Source organism: Hypanus sabinus, chromosome 10 (genome assembly GCF_030144855.1).
Source record: "Hypanus sabinus isolate sHypSab1 chromosome 10, sHypSab1.hap1, whole genome shotgun sequence".
Taxonomy (NCBI): Eukaryota; Metazoa; Chordata; class Chondrichthyes; order Myliobatiformes; family Dasyatidae; genus Hypanus; species Hypanus sabinus.
In genome coordinates, this window is record NC_082715.1 from 116,869,792 (window position 1) to 116,890,585 (window position 20,794).

A 20,794-nucleotide genomic window follows, 5' to 3' on the forward strand; every position below is an offset into this window, starting at 1 on the left:
ACTGAATATAAGAGTTGCGATGCCATATTGCAGTTATCCAAAACATTGGTTGGACTGCACTTCAGAGTATTATGTACAGTTCGGGCCACCACATTAGAACATAAAACATAGTACAGCAAAGGAACAGACCCTTTGGTCCATGACGTTTTGTCAATCTTGTTAAGATAATGACACCTAATCCCTTCTGTCTGCACGAGTTTTGTTCTCTTTATATTCACATGCCTATCTAAGAGCCTTTTAAAACACCACAATCATACCTGCCTCCACAACCACACCCCTGTCAGTGCATTCCAGGCACCCACCACTCTGTTCAAGGACAGGAAAGGCTTTGAGTGAAAATGTAGGTAAAGGGGATTAGTGTGGATAGGTATAGGAAGAGGAGGGCCAAACAGGCATGTTTCTGGTACACTTCCACGATCCAGTTCTCTGGAAATCCGAGTGCTTGCCCAGGTCCTTCACAAATGTTGGCAGAGTCCTGGGCTCCACCACCCCCTCAGCTGTTGAGAGGATCAGGAATACTCTGTCAGGAAAGACCAGGCCAGCGGTTTCCATAAGTAATTTTAAAAGAGGGTCGTGTAAAGAGGATGAGGGTAAGGCCAAAATCCAGAATTGATGGATTAAGCACGAGAACGAATATCAGCACTATAGGCTAAATGACCTTGTTTTGCCCAACACTTTCATTGACTCAATAAAAGGCCTGGGAAACTGACCCAGAGGCAAGCCAACAAGCAGACAGAAACTAACAGTGCACTTTCAGCACCTGATTATGATCGAGCCTCTGCCATCTTTCAGGCAGATCCCTTATATTCCCACATCATTGCCATCAAATTAGGTAACAATAACAGAGGCACAATAAAAAAGCTCCTTAAAAGTAGCATTTCCCCACTATATATTAGATGTTAGATTGAAGGATTGGGGCTGGGGGAGGTGGTGGGGAGGGGGGAATGGTAAGTGGGGGTAAGATGGGGGGAATGTGGGAAGGGTAGTTGTTGTTAGTGGTGGGGGATGTTGAGAGTTGTTAGTTAGTGGTGGTGGTATGGTGGGGGTGGGGAATGGAAGAGAGAGAGAGATTACTAATTAATTGATATTACCACTGTGCCATCCCTCTTTAAATTAAATTAATTAGTAATAAACACTCAGTAAACTTGACACCAGTCAAGACGTATATTAGCCCACTAGATTAGTACCCAATCCACAGTCACTTATTCACTCCACCCCTGATACAATGTAGCAGCAGGTCGTACCATCTACTGGATTCACTGCAGCAACTCACCAAGATTTTTCAGACAGCACCTTCCAAAATCATGACCAACCAGGACAAAGGCGTCAGAAACATAGGGACACAGAATGCACAAGATGCCACACAATCCTGACTTGGAAACATTTCTTCAATATCATGGGATAAAACTCGGGGAGAATGTGCAAACCCTGAGATTGAGATTGAACCTGGATTGCTCCAAAGTGCACTTACTGTTTTTCACCTTTTACCAAAGTGGACTAAGGTAACCCATACATTGTTTAGAAACAGGATACCGTTCTGTTCCTCAGCCTGCACTGGCATTGAATTTGACAATGAAAGGACTGTTCTCATCTCCACATTTCTGCCTTTGATCTTCAAGAGATTGGAAGTTCTCTTTGTCTCTATTTACTGCTCCTCCACATCGCCAAAGTAGACAGTTTGTGGGAAATTGTTGGGGACAAACTGAGCATTGTATTTTGCCCATTGCAGCACAGAGTTCACTTGAGGAAGTACTTCAAAGGCAGTAAAGTTGTTTGGGATTCTTCAGGAGATTCTGTGTAAAAGCACAGCAATTTTCTTAAGGCAGACAGGGCGGAAGTCTGCCAACTTGGCAGAGAAGATCACACTCAGTACATGCTGTGGACCTACAGTACATGGATCAAGTAGTACATATATTTCAAATTTATAGTCTGGGCTTAACATCAAGACAGCCCAAAGACTGAGACCTATTATTAGAACAATGGCTAAGCAGCAGCAACTGAAATCTGCTAACTCTTTCCAGCTGTATGTTGTAGTTAGTCAGACAAGATTGCCTACTGTAACATCACAACTGGTTAAAAATCAATGGCCTCCACACGACAACAATTACAGCCCTCTCTCTCTCTCTCCTCCTCTCCCTCTCTTTTAGTAACTGGTGTTTGGAGCCTTCAGCCCATAGCTTATGGGGCACACAGGGTTGTTTCTGTGTATACTGTGTTGTGAAGTTGCTTTACTACCATAGCATCCTGGTTAAACAACATGTGCAGAGCTGAGGACAGTTCTGGTCACTGTTCTGCAAAATAAAAGATCTGGGGACAAAAAGAAGTGGCATAAGTGAAACTGCAAGAGAGATACCAGAACTGAGGAAAGGCGAAACGAGCCAGATTCTTTTCTCTCTAGAATGAATAGGAAAAACATCTAAACTTCTGAGACAGTCTGAAACAAGAGGTAATACATCATGCAGTCAGTAATAAATTCAGTCGGGGAATGCAGAACAAATTCCAACTACAGAAATGAATACCGGGGAGGGTGATCCCTCGCAAGAGGTGAGAGTACCAGGCTGGGCTGGAAATGGCAGAGAATTTGAGAGCAGCATCATAGGACCGGGAAGCCTAAAAGGCCAGATCCATGCTTAGCTTTGTATGATTCTGTGTAAAAATATATGTTCATTTTTGACTCTGAGTATTTTCACAAATATACCAACCTCCTGCCACTGGACATAGAACATGCAACAGTATAATACAGGAACAGGCACTTCAGCCCATGATATTGAGCTGAACAAATTAAACTAGCAATTAACTAATCCCTTCTGCCTACACAATGACCATATCCCTCCTCTTTATGTACACTACATTCATGTGTCTAACTAAGAGAACCTGAAACACCTCCATCGTATTGTCTCCACTACCACCATAGGCAGCACATTCTAGGCACCCACTCCTCTCCATATAAAAACATACCCTACTCATCTCTTTTGAACTTACCCCCTTCCACCTTAAATGCATGCTTTTTAGTATCAGACAGTTCAATGTTGGAGAACAGATACCAGCTGTCTGTCTATACCTTTCATAATCTTAAAAACTTCTGTCAGGTTTTCCCTTGGCTTCTGCCACTCTAGTAAAAAACAATCCAAGTTTATCCAGCCTTTCCTCATAGCACATGCCTTCTAATTTAAACAGTATCCTAGTAAACCTCTTCTGAACCCTCTCCAAGACCTCCATGTCCTTCTTATAATGCAGTCACCAGAAAAGAATGCAATACTGATGTGGCCTACCTAGAAAATCATAAAGCTCAACATAGCTTAGACCAGAAGACAATTAGGATCAGAATTAGTCCATTTGGCCCATTGGGTCTGCTCTGCCATTTCATCATGGCTGGTCCGATTTTCCTCTCAGCCCCAATCTCTTGCCTTCTCCCCGTATCCCTTCAAGCCCTGACCAATCAAGAATCTAATTTTATCAATTGTTGAACATATTGCCTTGACTAATAAAGGCACACATGACATATTTTGACCACTGTATCAACTTGTATAACCACTTTAGGGGAGTTATAGACTTGGGTCCCATGGCTTCCTCTATACATAAATACTGTTAATGGTCTTGTCATTGTTCTAAAATTGTCAGTAGATATATAACGTTAGCTCTTTCTGTCCCACACATGGTGTTTCAGGCATTCCCACCACCAGAAAATTCTCTCTGTCATTAGAACTCCTCATTAGACACCCACTGCTTTTGTTCTGCTCTTAAGGAGAACAATTTTATTATACCACTCTTGTGAGACAGATCATAGAATTTTTCATGGAAGAATTGCCCATCTTCAGGTTGCCCATCTGAGCTCATTCCATTTGTCTGTGTTTGGACTATGTCCTTCTAAACCCTTTCTAACCGTGAACCTGTCCAAATGTATTTTAAGCATTGTAGTTATTCCCCTATCTGCCACTTGCCACTCTCTACATAACCACTAACCTCTGTGTGAAAAATTTGCCCCTCAGAACCTCTTTCAATCTTTTCCCTCTCACCTTACACAAATGCTAATGCTGAGTTTTAGACCTCTCTACCTCAAGAAAAAGACTGTAACCCTTCACCTACCTGTGGCCCTCTGCGAATAACTTGGCATTTAATATGTCAACCGGAAAACACAACTATGCTTTTTTTAAAACTTTAGAAACAAGAAAATGTTTCTCTTTAAACTGGCATTACACACAATGATTTAGCTAATACTGAACCTCCCAGCTTCAGAGCTGTGGGTTCAGTCCAGATCTCTCTCTGGTCCTGTTTGTGTGCAGTTTGTACGTTCCCCCTATAACTGCATAGATTTCCTCATGGTGTTCCAGTTTCCTCCCACATCCCATACAAGTGCAGGTTGTCAGGTCAGCTGGTCATAGTAAATTCCTCTAATGTAGGTGAATGGTAGAATCTGATTAGTGTAAATTCATGTTTGGTAGATAGTTCAGACCTGGTTGCAAGCTACATGACTTCATGACATTAAATGGTTGATATTAATAAGAACCTTGTTCTTGCTATTTATTTATGTTTGCATTCACACAGTTTATTGTCTTCTGCACTCTGATTGACCTTTCACTGACCCTGTTATAGCTACCATTCTACAGATTTGCTGAGTGTGCCTGCAGGAAAATGAATCTCAGGATTGTATAGAGTGACATACGTGTATTTCGGTAATAAATTTACTTTGAACTTTTAGAACTTCGGCTTCCAGTTAGAAATGAAACACTTTAATACTTTGCACTTTGAAGGAAAGAACCGTCTCCTCAACTCACAGAGAGTAAGGATACTATTAGGAAACAGGAATCATTTTTAAGCATTAAGGCGCAAAAACAGTACTATGACCAGAGTGGAAAGAATATATAAATACACAGATGGGCTTGTGACATGAGACGAGCTATGGTAGGCCATTTGGTTTGCATTAGTAAGATGAGCGAAAGGGCCTGATTCTGTGTAGTAAAGTTCTGTGACTTTACGATCCCAATACCATTAATGTTAAACATCACATCCAATCAAAGAAGAATAAGTGAACAATCTCCATGAGGTGTGATTTAAAACAGAGATTTTAACCTTATTAATAGAATGTTGGAGATCATTCTGTACATAAAAGTCAAAAAGAAATCCTCTGTAGTATTGTAACACATGTCCTGCACTTTGATATATTCCACTGCCCCCGTCCCTCACCACCCGCCTTGTGATTTATTGGATTCTCCAAGTGTGGTCTGGCTCTTACCAAGAAAAGCAATGTGAAGTACTTTTGCAGTAATCAATGTTTTGTGTCTTTAGCTTAAGCTGGCTTTGATTGTCGGGTAATCCTACACTTTTTGTTTCAGTCCATCATTCTGAGAAAGAAGGAAACCATTGTGAGTTAGGATAATCTTATACAGCAGTCTTAATCCACCTAAGCAGAGCATGTCACGGGAATCAAGTCTCTGTGTAATAAAAACAAAGCTGACGGACTAAGTAATTTTAGAGTTAAAATACACCTTTAGACTCAAGTGAGGCATGACTGCGTTTGGCACCTTACTTTTATTTATTAATTCCTATTCTCTTCCTCAAAAGAGCCATGTCTGTATGTATGTGTTTTGTGTTTTGCCAGGTGATACGGAAACAGTATGGAGGATACTTCTACGCTTGATCTGTGATTCAAACATGCGAGGAGAGGGGTCCTTCAGTTATTCTGCTGAATGTAATTTTCATTTTAATTTCCCCGAGGCTCTGAGGCTGTAGTCAAATTCACATTGCTCCCTCTCATTGAATTGTATCACCACTGCAGTGAATGTTCTTGAAGCATATAATTGAAACACATCAGCTTGGGAGGAAATGTAAAATATGACATTTGGCTCTTTTACCACAAGCCAAGAGATATCCCAAAGCATCTTAAGACCAACAGCTGAAGTTTATGTGCTATTATATTACACAACATAGGAAACAGAACAGCATAGCATAAGTACAGGCCCTTTGGCCCATGTTTATACTAACCATGATGTCAAATGAAACTAATCTCATCTCCCTGCGCATGAACCCTATCCCTCCATTTACAATGCAATATCAGATTCAACACATGAATTTCTCCTGTTTACTCACATATTTTGTGATAGTCCAGGATGGAGTATGTCAAGATGCTGTTCATCGACTATAGCTCAGCATTCAGCACCATTCCCACAATCCTGATTGAGAAGTTGCAAACCTGAGCCTCTGTACCTCCCTCTGCAATTTGATCCTCGACTTCCTAACCAGAAGACCACAATCTGTGCGGATTGGTAATAATATATCTTCCTTGCTGACAATCAACACTGGCGCACCTCAGGGGTGTGTGCTTAGCCCACTGCTCTACTCTCTATACGCACATGACTGTGTGGCTAGGCATAGCTTAAATACCATCTACAAATTTGCTGACAATACAAGGATTGTTGGTAGAATCTCAGGTGGTGACGAGAGAGTGTACAGGAGTCAGATATGCCAACTAGGGGAGTGGTGCTGCAACAACAACCTAGCACTCAATGTCAGTAAGATGAAGGAGCTGATTGTGGACTTCAGGAAGGGCAAGACAAAGGAACACATACCAATTCTCATAGAAGGATCAGAAGTGGAGAGAGTGAGCAGCTTCAAGTTCCTGCGTGTCAAGATCTCTGAGGATTTAGCCTGGTCCCAACATATCAATGTTGTTATAAAGAAGGTAAGACAGTGGCTATACCTCATTAGGAGTTTGAAGAGATTTGGCATGTCAACAAATACTCTCAAAAACTTCTGTAGATGTACTGTGCAGAGCATTCCACATCACTGTCTGTATGGAGGGGCTATTGCACAGGACCCAAAAAAGCTGCAGAGGGTTGTAAGTCTAGTCAGTTCCATTTTAGGTACTACCCTACAAAGTACCCAGGACATCTTCAGGGTGTCTCAGAAAGGCAGCATCCGTTATTAAAGACCTCCAGCACCCAGGGCATGTCCTTTTCTCACTGTTACCATCAGGTAGGAGATACAGAAGCCTGAAGGCACACACTCAGCGATTCAGGAACAGCTTCTTCCCCTCTACTATCCAATTCCTAAATGGACATTGAAACCTTGGACATGACCTCACTTTTTTAATATACAGTATTTCTGTTCTTTGCATGTTTTTTAAAATCTATTCAATATGTGTACACTGTAATTGATTTACTTATTTTTTATTATTATTATTTTTTCTCTTCTATATTATATATTGTATTGAACTGCTGCTGCTAAGTTAACAAATTTCATGACACATGCTGGTGATAATAAACCTGATTCTGATTCTGGTCTGTATAGTCTATATATACACCTAACCTAAAAATTTGCACATTATTCAAGAAAATCTCCATGAGGGCTAGACTTTATGCAGATTTTCTAGAGCAGAATCTTAACCCACAACCTCTGGACACAAAGACATAAGCAACCCTCTGAACCACAGCAATGGATAATCGACACAGCAGTGGTTCAAGGAAGCAGCTGACCACCACCTCCCCATGGGCAATGAAATGCTGGTTCAGCTTGTGAAACCCACATCCCCTGAATAAATACTTATAAAATGTTGGTGGGGATCGAGTCCGATCAAGCAAGAAGAGCAGGCTTCTTTTCCTGCAGAACATTAGTGACCACTAATGATAGTCTAAGATTCCAGTAGCAGATTTATTTATTTAGTTGAATTTAAGTTGCTCAGTCACTATTCAATATTTGGATTTCAAAGTTCAGAGTAAATTTATTATCAAAGTACATGTATGTCACCATATACAACTCTGAGTTTGTTCTCTTGTGGGCATACTCCGTAAATCCAAGAACCATAAGAGAATCAATGAAAGACAGGCAGCCAATGTGTAAAAGACAATAAACTGTGCAAATATAAAAGAAAATAATAAATAAATAAATAAATAAACAAGCAAACATTGAATATCGAGAACATGAGATGAAGAGACCTTGAAAGTGAGTCCGTACATTGTGGGATCAGGTCAGTGACGGGGCAAGTGAAATTGAGTGAAGTTGTCTCACTGGTTCAGGAGCCTGATGGTTGAGGGGTAATAACTGTTATTCAACCTGGTGGTGAGAGTCCTGAGGATTCTGTACCTTCTTCCCGATGGCAGTAGCAAGAAGAGAGCATGACCTAGGAGTTGGGGGATCCTGACGATGGATGCTACTTTCCTGCCACAGCAGTTCATATAGATCAGGGGTGGCCAACCTTTTACATTCCATGCGTCAATTTTTTCACGCACAAGTTCAGATGCAATTTTTTTCACGCATGAGTGCTACATTAACATATTCTTACAAGAATTGAATGGGGGTACAAGAGTTGTATGGCGCATCTGAACTCGTGAGTGAAAAAATTGACGCATGCAATGTAAAAAGCTGGCCACCACTAGTGTAGGTGCTCTCAATGGCAGGGACTGGGCCATAACCATCACTTTATGTAGGATTTTCTGTTCTATGGTGTTGGTGTCCTCGATCATATCTGAATCAAACACTGCAAACTCTGGCTAGCTATTCACTTACCTAACCACTATGTCTACATATTCCCTGCAGTCCTGACACAATGGTTAAGCAGTTGCAAGCTTGAATTTAAATCCACCACAACAAAAGAAAACAGCCTATAATCATTGTCATGAAACCTTTAGACTTTTATTAAAACCCATCAGGTTTACTAATGCCCTTCAGAAGAGAAAATCTACCATCCTCACCCATTCTGACCAAAATATGGTTCCCGTTCCACCAATCAGTTCTGACTCTCAAATTATATATCAAGCTAGAGACAGACTAAGTGTTAACAACCAGTGTATCCCAAAAATAAATGAGTATTGTGCTTGGAGCAGGCATCAAGTGCTGAAAGTTACTGTGCTGTGCTATTCTACGTAATGAAGGACAATGGCACAAATAGCTGGACTCTGTTCCCTGAGACTGGCAAGAAAGTTGGTGAAGAAAGCAATATAACATGTTTACCCTCATAGGTTAGGGCATAGACTATGAAAGTTGGAACATTATTTTGCAACTTTACAAACTACCATTAGACTGTGCTTGGAATTATGGTCACCATACTATAGGAAAGATACGGTTACACTGTGGAGAGTGTGGGGGAAGTTGCCTTGAGTGGAGTATTTCAATTACCAAGAGAGTTTTCATAGGTTTGGCTTATTTATCCTAGAGTGAAGACCTGAGAGAACCGTATAAAATCATAAGAAGCAAAGACAGGGTAGTCAAGACTTCCTTTCCATGGCAGGAGTATGAAAAGCACAAGGAAAGGTTTAAGATGAGAGGAATCAGCTTTAAGATGGATTTGAGGAGAATGCTTTCCTTACTGAGTGGTTGACATCCGCAACTCGGCCGGGAAAGGTGGTGGAATCAGATCAAAAGGAGGATGTTTGTTTCACCACAAGGGCGGTGTCCATTGGGAGTGCAGCGCTAACTGCGCAGGAATTTTCTGACCCCTCTCACTGCCACCAAGTGAAGTTCTGACATGAGGTATTCTGCCAAATGGCTTTGCTAGTCTGTTTGGGAACTATTCCACAGGTTATACTGTCCCCTTCTCCTGCAGAATGTTCAGTGCTACCCATCGTAAATTGGCAGACCTCTTTATCATGCTCCTCGGCACCAACATTTTAATTCTGATTCCCATTCCCATTCTGATATGTCGGTTCATGGCCTCCTCTTGTGCCAAGCTATTCTATTTAGATATCCTCTCCAACATGACGGCATAAATATCAACTTTTTCTTCCTAACCCAATTTCCCTCGGGATCAATAAAGTATGTCTGTCTGTCTTTATTCCCCTTTCTGACCTTTTATTTCTTCTCACCTGCCTACTACTGCCCTCTGGGTCCTTTCTTCTTTCTCTTTCTCCTACGGTTCTCTCTCCTCCCCTGTCAGATTCTTTCTTCTCCGGCCCTTTGCCTTTCCCACCCTCCTGGCATCACCCATCACCTTCTCACTTTCCTCCTTCCCAGCATCTGTCTGAGGAGCCCTCTGGGTCCTTTCTTCTTTCTCTTTCTCCTACGGTTCTCTCTCCTCCACTGTCAGATTCTTTCTTCTCCGGCCCTTTGCCTTTCCCACCCTCCTGGCATCACCCATCACCTTCTCACTTTCCTCCTTCCCAGCATCTGTCCGAGGAGCCCTCTGGGTCCTTTCTTCTTTCTCTTTCTCCTACGGTTCTCTCTCCTCCCCTGTCAGATTCTTTCTTCTCCGGCCCTTTGCCTTTCCCACCCTCCTGGCATCACCCATCACCTTCTCACTTTCCTCCTTCCCAGCATCTGTCTGAGGAGCCCTCTGGGTCCTTTCTTCTTTCTCTTTCTCCTACGGTTCTCTCTCCTCCACTGTCAGATTCTTTCTTCTCCGGCCCTTTGCCTTTCCCACCCTCCTGGCATCACCCATCACCTTCTCACTTTCCTCCTTCCCAGCATCTGTCCGAGGAGCCCAAGTGTTTGATTGACGTACAATGCAGCCGGCGGAAGCGGAAGGGGCGGGACGAAATTGTTCACTCACACTTGGAAGATGGCGGTGCAATCGGCTACGCGGGTTTTGTTGCCGATTTGCCGGAGACTAACGACACCGTCTCTTTGGGCTTCCTGCCGGCGGTTTTTACCGGAAATTATCAGAAGCCATCGGCCGCCGCTGACTTCGTGGCTTGTGCCAGCCCGAGGGCTGCGGGAAAGTGAGTGCAAAGGAAGGCCGGCAACACGCGCGTACAGGGGCAGGGTCCGCTTAGGGGACGCGGGGGCTGGGCGGCCGATTGGCTGAAGATCGGTTGATTGCCAGGCATTGGAGCCAATTGATTGGTGGACAGGCGTGGTTCGTCTGCACCACGTTCAGTTTACAGTTACAGGAGTGCGAAGAGGGGCAGAACGGCGGAAACCCATGCAGGCGAACAAAAGTAGATGCCGGAATCATAGCACTCAGCTGGAGAAAGATATACTGTCATGTTCATTGGTCATACGCACGTACATGTATGCATAAGCCAATGAAAATCTCAGCCTGCATCAGCATCACAAGCACATATCTTCGGAGAAACAACGAGAAAACATAGAGTATTAAGCAGGAAAGAATGCAATCAGGACAGAAAAAAATAACCCATTGTGTCAAGTGGCCTTAGTGTTGCTTAATTTATTTGTGGTTGTATTACTTTGTGTGCTCTGTGTGTGTGTGTCTTAAATGTGCTGTGTTGTCCAGAGGAATGATGTTTCATTTGGTTGTGTGCATGTGTACCATTGAATGACAATAACATGAATTTGAACTTGAGTTAGGGTTGTGCTGCCATTTTAATCAATAACTGAGTGGTTAAAGAGAAGTAGCTATGCTTGAACCTGGTGGTGTGGGACTTCTGGCTTTTGTACCTCCTGCCCTGTAGTAGTTGGAAGAAGGTGGCATGGCCTGGATGGAGGAATCTATACGGTAGATGTTGCCTTTCCGAGGCAGCACCTTATTGATCCTTTCGATGGTGGGGAGGAATGTATTGGGCTGAGTCCACTACTCTCTGCAGCTTCTTCTGTTACTGCACATCTGAATTGTCATGCCATCAAGCCAGTGACATTTCTGCAGAAGTGGAAAAGTGATGTGCCTCAAACTCAGAATCAGATTTATTGTCATACTCAATGAAGAATTTACTTGTATCAGCATCACAGACATATATTACCTGTCAAATTATGCTTCTCAACCTTCCCTTTAAATTTTCAATCTGGCTTTGTCCCCTTTCCTTTCCAGTCCAAAACAATGTCCCCTCTAATTTTTCTTCACCGCTGCACAGACCAACCTTTGCTGTGAGCAGAAAAATTTACACAGTCTGAAAATGTGCAGAGTTTCAAATATCTTTTTCGTAATGTGCATACTATGAATATTTAGAATGAAACTTGGAAAATCACGCGCTTTTGTTTTTATTTATTAATTGAAGAGTTTAATGACGTTCAGCGCAGCAAAGAAAATCTTTCACGTTTTGTGAACTTCTCACCTTGTCTATTCCGACTGCGTGGCAACAAAATGGCTATGTGCATGGGAGCTTTTCAGTTTTACTGTGTCGCCCCAAAATGTTAACAGTTCATTCCCCTTCATAGATCCTGCCTGATTTGCTGAGTTCCTCCAGCATATTGTGTGTGCTGTTCAAAATTTCCATGCAGTATATGCAGGATCTCTTGTGTCTGTTCTTGAACCTGGTGGTGTGGTGTCTCAGGCCTCTGTACCTCGTGCCCAGTTGGTAGCTGTGAAGAGATGCCGCGGGCCTGTTGGCGGGTGATAGATATTGCCATTTTGAGGAAGAAGCACCTCTATGGATCTTACTGTTGGTGGGTAATACCAAAGTAAAACACTTGGAGATATCTTGAACAGGACACAAAGGGAACCAGATGAATTAATGCGATATTATCTCTCAGATTGTCAGCATATTTATTGCCATTAACTAACAATCTGCTAGAGGAACTCTAGGGGTTGAGCTGCATCTGTGTGTGGGAAATGTATTATCGACGTTTTGATTTGAAACCCTGAATCAATTTTCAACTTGAGGAGTTGACAATTACTACCCCTCACCCCTGCCAAAGATTTAAAAGGGACCTAAAGGAAGATTTTTTCACACAGAAGGTGCTGGGTATATGGACAAGCTGCCAGAAGAAGTACTAGAAATAGGAGTACAATTACAACATACTTCATACATTTGGACAGTTATATGGATAGGAAAAGTCTGGAGGGATATGGAGCAAGTGCAAGCAAATGCTACTAATACAGTTAGGCAACTTGGTCGGTATGGATGACTCAGTTGAATGCCCCGTTTCTATGCTGTATAGATCTATAACTATAACACAATGCACACAATATGTCTGCAGAAGTGGTAACATGATAGTTGTCTTACCTATCACCTTCTAGCTATCCTATTTCCCCTCCCCCACCTTTTTTTCTGCTGTCTTCCCTCTTCCTTTTCATCCCTGAACAGCCCGAAGCGGTGACTGTTTATTCACTTCCATAGATGCTGCCCGACCTTTTGAGTTCCTCCAGCATTTTGTGTGCATTGAGTTGGATTACAGCACGTTCTCATGTTTCTGTTTGTCTTTTTATGTTCAGTAAAGTAGGCAAAGGAATAGAACCGTCAAGTTGAGCCACTTCTGTCTCATTCTTCCATAAGCAGTTGCGCAGCCAGAAATAAAGTATCTGCAGTTCTCTCCATTATTCCTGCCTAACCTGCTGCATTCCTCCAGCATCTCCTCTGGGTTACCAGCAATTAGCTGCTTAACTATTAGCAGTGGACATAATAATAGGAGTTGAATAGAAGTCTGCACAGGATGAATAAGGTTCATTGAAAGGACAAATGAACCATTCACAGAGCCCTTTCCCAGTTCAGCATCCCTTATACTGAGGTTTTAGTTACACTCAAAAATTTGGCTACATTAGGTGGCCCACATTGCTTGCATGCCTAACACCAGACTCCCAAAGGATGCACTCTGTTCTCTCTATTCTGAAGAGATTATCATGTGAACAGAGGAAAAAAATGAAAACATGATATTATAACTTGCTTGTGAAAATGCAGTATGCCCAATGATTTATGAATAATTCACCCATGACTGCACTGAATGGTGAAGGATGGTTCAGGATTGTATTGAGAATCTCAATGCCGTGCATTGGGAGCACACATCAGCTTTGTGTAAGCACTGGAAGGAGTAAATCACCTCACAATTTATCCAGTCCTTTGAGGCAGTCTCCAGTTCCCATATTGATCCTGAGAGATTACCTAAGAAGAAGAAATCTGAATTGTGAAAACTGGCAACATGACTGCTGACTGGCCAATTCTTAACAATATTTTTATGGCAGTTTGTAGAGCTATGTATATTTTCATTAACTTGCAGCTTAACAAGTGCTTGTAGAGCACACTGGATACCCCCACTGTCTTTTAACAAAGAGTTGCTTATATTCATAAAGCCCTGACATTCCCAGAACATGGGATAAGTACCATTTCCGTGCTACTAGAGAGAGGGATGATGATAGACAATAATATCAGCAGAAGAACCTCCAGGTTTTTGTCCTGATTATTGATGCAAGTGTGGAAATTTTCAACAATATCTATAGCATGCGAAAGAATAGCCATCAGTTTAATGAATTATATTTGGAGAAGTTACTTGTGCTGAATAAGTATTGATGGAACCAGACCCTTTTAGCCTGAGTCCATGCTGATCAAGCATGTGTCTACACCAGTCCTGCACTAATCTTATTGTTTCTTCACATACAGTACTGTGCAAAAGTCTTAGGCACCCTGGATTTTTATATGGTTTCTGATGGTATGGTCTCAACAACATCAAGGCTGTCTGGGATTAACTGGAGATACGGAAGCAAGTGAGACAGAAAAAGTCTGCAAATGAACTGTGGGAAGTTCTTCAAGATGCTTGACTAACCTACCAGCTGATTTATTATAAAATGGCGTAACAGTATACCTGAGAGAATTGATGCAGTTTTAAAGGTCACACCAAACGTTGATTTAATTTAGTTTTTTTTCTGTTTATAGTAATTTTATGATATTTAGAAACTTTTCATTATTTTTGAAAGCGTCTTTGTTTTACAGATTTTTTCTATGTGTGCCTAAGACCCTTGAACAGTACTGTGCACATGAAGGCAAGTTATAGTGACCAATTAACCTAGCAACCAGCAGTTGTTGGGATGTGGGAGGAAGCTGTGTGCCTGGAAGAAGCTCAGGGAAAATGTGCGATCTTTACAAACAGTAGTGGAGATCTGGATTGAATGTGGGTGGTTGTAATAAATCAGGAGTTCCCAACCTGGGGTCCATGGCGTAAAAAGGGTTGAGAACCCCTGGGAATCTCTTGAAGGCATTTCTTAAGCCTGATGGATAGTAGTGTGATTTCAGCCATTTGACTAGTGCAGTGAAGAGATTTTGTTTTGAGTTCCCTTGGTTTCTGTTGGCATTATTTGGTTCATAAAAATCTCTGATAACTTTATATCACAAACATGGTTTTCATCCTCTGCATTTTATTTGTTTTACAGTTGTCCACATCCAGGAGGGACAGACCATCACAGTGAGTATAGCTGACTAAGGAACTCTCTTTAAAAATCTGCTGCAGTTGAACCATAACCTACCATTTGCCAGAGAAAATAGCCTTTCCCTTTATTAGCGGAAGCGTATTAGTACAAGTATTTATCCTACAACTATATAAAGCATGAGACCACAGCTAGAGTATGATGATTGTATATTTCTGTGTGTGATTTGGATCACCACATTTTAGCAAAGATATTTTTGTGAAGAAAATAAAGGATACTGTGAAAGATCACAAAGCAACATGTTGCTTGGGATAATTAGATGGAGTTTAGTTTGTTTTTTTAAAAACTTTTTATTGAGTTTTCAAATGATTACAGAAAGAAAAAAATATATACCCTTCCCCCCTCCCCTTAGCCCCTCCCCCCTAACATCCCTATAGAGAAAAAGAAAGAGTGCCTGGATATCGGAAGATCCCCACATGCTCCATGGAGTTAGTAATAACTTTAGTATATATATTTATTTCTTTCCCCAAATAACCAATTATTTTATCTTTGGAGCATCTATATATTTAATCCTGTCTTTTGTAAATGAGGGCGCCAAATTTTCAAAAATTGTTTGGTTTTTGAATTGATGAGACCAAGGTGAAATGTAATTCAGCTGCATAAATTGAAGAGGGCTTAGAGAGAACGGATAGCTTTCCTTAGCAGTACTCACAGTGCTTTCCCAATCTGATCTGTTCTCTGGTAACTGTTTTATTAGTGTCACATGTACGAAGGAACAGTGGAAAAAACTTTGTATGACAACCGTACAGATCATTCCAAAACATCAGAATGTTGAAGGCAGAATGTAGTGTTAGAGTTTTAAATATCTTGTGGTTGAAAAGTAGCTGGGTATGCACTGACATGTTAAAAACCAACAAAATAATGGACCAAAACTAGGAATTAGGTTAGGCTAAGAGCTCATTTACAGCTAAGGTAGGGACATGTTCAGCGCAGCTTTGTGGGGAGAAGGGCCTGTATTGTGCTGTATGTTTTCTATGTTTCTAAAATGGACATAATAGACTGAATTGCTAGCTTAAACACTGTAAATTTTTGAGATTTTAGGAGAGCTTTCAGGGACTTTTCATCTCATGTTCTCGATACTTATTGTTTATATATTTATTATTATTATTGTTTCTTGTATTTGGACAGTGTGTTGTCTTTGGCACACTGGTTGAATGCCTAAGTTGGTGTGGACTTCCATTGATTCTTTTATGGTTATTATTTGACAGTACTTATGAGCAATGTAAATCTCAGGGTATAAAACTAGTCATGGGAGATTTTAACTCCAAGGTTGGACAGGATAGGGTTGATAACATCATAGGACCTTTTGGATTAGGGGAGAAAAATGAGAATGGAGAAAGGTTTACTGATTGGTGTGTCAGAAACAACCAAGTGATCACCCATATTTGGTATAAAAACCATCCAAATAGACTGTGTGCTTGGATTAGCCCTGGAGGTAGAACAAAGAATTAAATAGATTCCATTACCACCAATGAATGCTTTAGAAATAATATCACAAATTCTAATGCCTACCCAGGAGAAGACTGTGATTCATAACACCATCCAGTAATAGTTACCATCAAAACAAAATTAAAGAAACTGAAATGTGGAAAAAAGAGAAACAAGTATATGTTGGGAGAACTTAAAAATGATAGTATACTTAAGCAACAATTCAAAACAGCTGTAGAAGGACACCTCAACGAAAACAAAACAACACCTATTTGGGACAGATTTAAATATGCTACACAGCAGTCAGCAGAGGAGATAATCCCAGAACAAGAAATCCAACAAGGGGTGGATAACCCAAGAAATTCTAGATCTGATGGAACAAAGAAGGTTAGTGAAGAATAATGAAGTGCAATACAGAGAGCTAGACAGACAGACCAGACATTTGTGCGGTATTGCAAAGGAAGAATTGCTGAATCAAAAATGCAATGAAGTAGAAGGCTTTATTAACAACTGCAAAGAAATGTACAAGAAAATTAAGGAAATTACTGGAATTTAGAAAACCTCCTCTACAGGATGCATAAGATCAGCAGACGGATCCATCCTAATAGATCCTGATAAAGTATGTGAGAGGTGGATGAAGCATATAGAGCAGTGTTTTGAAGATAATAGAGGGGAACTCCCAGATATTAAACGCCCTAATTCTGGCCCAGCTATTACCAAAGAAGAAATGACTAAAGCAATGAAAAGCATGAAACGTCGTAAAGCCACTGGACCTGATGAAATTTCAGGGGAAATGATACAAGCCCCAGAAGATCTGGGCATTGATATTCTTTTTGAACTGTTTAATGGCATATATGAGTCTGGTGTGTTGCCTGACGATCTCTTGAAATCAGTATTTATAACTCTGCCAAAAATTCCTGGAGCTATTGATTGCGAAAATTATAGAACAATCAGTCTTAAGAGTCACATAATAAAAGATTTTGTTGAGAATTATTCTGAGTCGAATTAAAAACAAGTTAAGGCCAGAAACTTCTAAACTGCAGTTTGGGTTTATTGAGGATAGAGGAACTAGGAACTCAATTTTCATACTACGGATGCTTTCAGAAAGGGCAATTGAATATCAAAATGATGTCTTTTTATGTTTTATTGGTTTCACTAAAGCATTCGACAAAGTGCAACATGAAAAATTATTTCAAATTCTCGCTAAGCTAAACATTGACGGAAGGGACCAACAACCGCTTCAAAATTTATATTGGAATCAAATGGCAGCAGTAAAAATTTAGGAAATTTTGGACTAAAATTCAAAAAGGAGTTAGACAGGGATGCGTGGCCTCACCGGAATTATTTAATATCTATAGTGAAATGATTCTCAGAGAAATAGAAGACCTGGATGGAATAAAAATTGGAGATGTTAACCTCAAAAGTATAAAATATGCAGATGATATCACCCTAATAGCCAGTGCTGCAGAAGACCTACAAATCCTCCTAGACAAAGTAGTACAAACAAGTGCAGATTTTGGTCTAACCATCAACTGTAAAAAAAACCAAATATATGGTAATATCAAAACAGCAAGATACTCCTAACTGCCAATTGTACAACGCTAACCAAGAGATTGAACAAAAGACCAGCTTGAATGACCTTGGTAGCTTTATATCACAAAATGCTAGAGATAAAGTAGAAATAAAAAGAATTGCCAGTGCCAAAACCAACTTCCAAAAAATGAAACCCATTTTTACCAACAGACACATTTCTATGACAGCGAGGCTCAGGCTCCTAAAATGTTACATCTGGTCAATCTTGCTGCATGCTTCCGAAACATGGACTGTAACACCAGAATGCCAAAAGTACTTAGAAGCAACAGAAGTGTGGTTTCCTAGAAGAATGCTGAAGATATCATATGGAGACAGTACTCCAACGTGCCCATACAAAAAGATCTTTAATGAGAACAATAAATGAGAGGAAACTTAATTTCCTGGGCCATGTCATCAGAAAGGGAGAGATAGAATGCCTTACATTACAGGGCCGTAACATGGAAGAGGAAGGCAAAGAAGAATATATGTGGACACTGAAAGAACTAACAAATCCAAATGTGCGAGATATTGATGCTGCGAGGGATCATTCAATGTGGAAAGCCATGATCACCCAAGCATGTAATGCGCAAGGCACATGAAGAAGAAGACTCCATTCTGGATTTATTCAGTATGCCCACAAGAAATGAATCTTGGTGTTATATATGACATATATCTGCAAACGTACTTTGATAATAAATTTACTTTGAACTTTGAGCATAGCTGTCTTAACACCATGTTCTTTGGAAATTTTTGTGATGTGTGTTTTTTAAAATTGCGAAACTAGGTGAAATATGGTTTTATAGATTGAAAGCATTTGGAGAAACAATTAAGTGAAAGTTTAAGAACTGCTTTCCTCATGGATAAAATTGATATACCAATTTCAATACCGACAGTTGTATAGTGGTACCAACAATGAGATTACAGAACTTCCTGGCACTAGCCAGGTCTCATCACATATGAAGTGCTACTGTTTACTTTTTAACTTGTGTCATAATGCCTTAGTATTAACTTATTTGTGGCAATATCACGTTATGTGTTGTGTGTGAATTATACGTGCTGTTGTACGTGTCTTGGTCGAGAGGAATGTTGTTTCACTTGGTGCTATACATGTGTATGGTTGAATGACAATAAACCTGAACTTGAAATTTGAAAGGGAAAAAAGCAAGTAAGCATTGTGGGTGTGAGGTTTTGGAGGAATTGAGCAGGAAGCGGTATCAACATTAGTTTGTCCAGTCAAAATCAAGAGAAAGTGGGAAGAATGGCAGTGTTAAAAAAAGCTCATGAACTTTTGATAATGAATCTTGGCTAACAAATGATAAGGATTTGTTCTTGGAGACACAAGACTTCCGATGCTAGAAATCTGGAGCGACATAGGAAGGAGCTGGAAGGAAATGGACGGTTGAGTTTCTCCAGCTCTTTCCTGTGTTGCTGTAGATTTCCAGCATCAGAAGTCTCTTATGTCTCTGAGATGAGACTCTTCATCAGGAATTTTTCATGCGCTCCAGCTGTGAGTCAGACGGAGACTTTATAAGCTGTACACATCAATTTATGTACTTATTTATTTGGAGATACAATGTGGAACAGACCTTTCTGACCCAATGAGCCGTACTGTAGAGCAATCCACTTATTTTAATCCTAGTCTAATCATAGGACAATTTACAATGACCATTTGACCTACTAACTGGTATATCTTTGAACTGTAAGATCAACCCAGTGCTCTGATGGTTTCTTTCTCCCCAGTCTCTTGTGTCTTATAAAGCAAAATAGAAATGGCTAAAAGTTCAAAGTCAATTTATTATCAAAGTCTCTATATAATACCTTGAGATTAATTTCCTTGCAGGTATTTACACTAGAACAGAGAAATGCAGTAGAATCACTGGAAGAAAGCCTACACACAAAGATTGACAAACAACCAATGTACAAAGAAGATAAATATACAGAGAACATGAGTTGTAGAGTTGAAAGTGAATCTATAGATTGTGGAATCTTCAGAGTTGAGTTGAGCGAAATTATGAATGCTGGTTCATAACTGTTCTTGATCCTGGTGTGGGACCTAAAGCTCCTGTACCTCTTTCCTGATGGCAGTAGCAAGGGAAGAGCATGGCTTGGATGGTGGGGTCCTTCATGATGGATGTGACTTTCTTGTGGCGGTGTTCATAGAAACATAGATAACCTACAGCACAAGACAGGCCCTTTGGCCCACAAAGCTGTGCCGAATCTGTCCCTATCTTAAAACTACCTAGGCCTTAGCTATAGCCCTCTATTTTTCAAGGCTCCACATAGCCATCCAGGAGTCTCCTAAAAGAGCCTATTGTTTCTGCCTCCACCGCCGCTGCCGGCAGCCCATTCCACGCACTCACCACTCTGCATAAAAAAAACTTACCCCTGACATCTCCTCTGTACCTACTCCCCAGCACCTTACAACTATGCCCTCTTGTGCTAGCCATTTCAGCCGCGGGGGAAAAGCCTCTGACTATCCACATGATCAATGCCTCTCACTATCTAGTACACCTCTATCAGGTCACCTCTTATCCTCCGTCGCTCCAAGGAGAAAAGGCAGAGTTCACTCAACCAATTTTCTTAAGGCATGCTCCCCAATCCAGTTAACATCCTTTTAAAATCTCCTCAGCACCCTTTCTGTGGTTTCCACGCCTTCATAGATGTACTCAGTGGCGGGAATGGTTTTGCCTGTGATGGACTGTGCTGTGTTCACCACTTTCTTGGGCTTTTTTGTTCATGGGCATTGTTGTTTCCATACTGTCCATGATACAGCCA

General features: G+C 40.9%; 1 protein-coding gene and 1 long non-coding RNA gene across 3 annotated transcripts in view; one reads left to right on the forward strand and one right to left on the reverse strand.

The window, feature by feature from the left end:
- Positions 1 to 10,619, reverse strand: part of LOC132401024 (uncharacterized) — a 132,888-nt gene extending 122,269 nt beyond the window's left edge. The window contains exon 1 of the long non-coding RNA XR_009514456.1: positions 10,481 to 10,619. This is a non-coding gene — a long non-coding RNA (uncharacterized LOC132401024). The remainder of the gene's footprint in view (positions 1 to 10,480) is intronic.
- Positions 9,405 to 20,794, forward strand: part of mrps18a (mitochondrial ribosomal protein S18A) — a 124,169-nt gene continuing 112,779 nt past the window's right edge. The window contains exons 1-2 of one of the 2 annotated variants that reach the window (XM_059982750.1): positions 9,405 to 10,649; positions 14,966 to 14,997. In XM_059982750.1, the coding sequence (XP_059838733.1) occupies positions 10,490 to 10,649; positions 14,966 to 14,997 (192 nt within the window). In that variant the 5' untranslated portion in view covers positions 9,405 to 10,489. The remainder of the gene's footprint in view (positions 10,650 to 14,965; positions 14,998 to 20,794) is intronic. The other variant, XM_059982749.1, reaches the window with a different exon arrangement.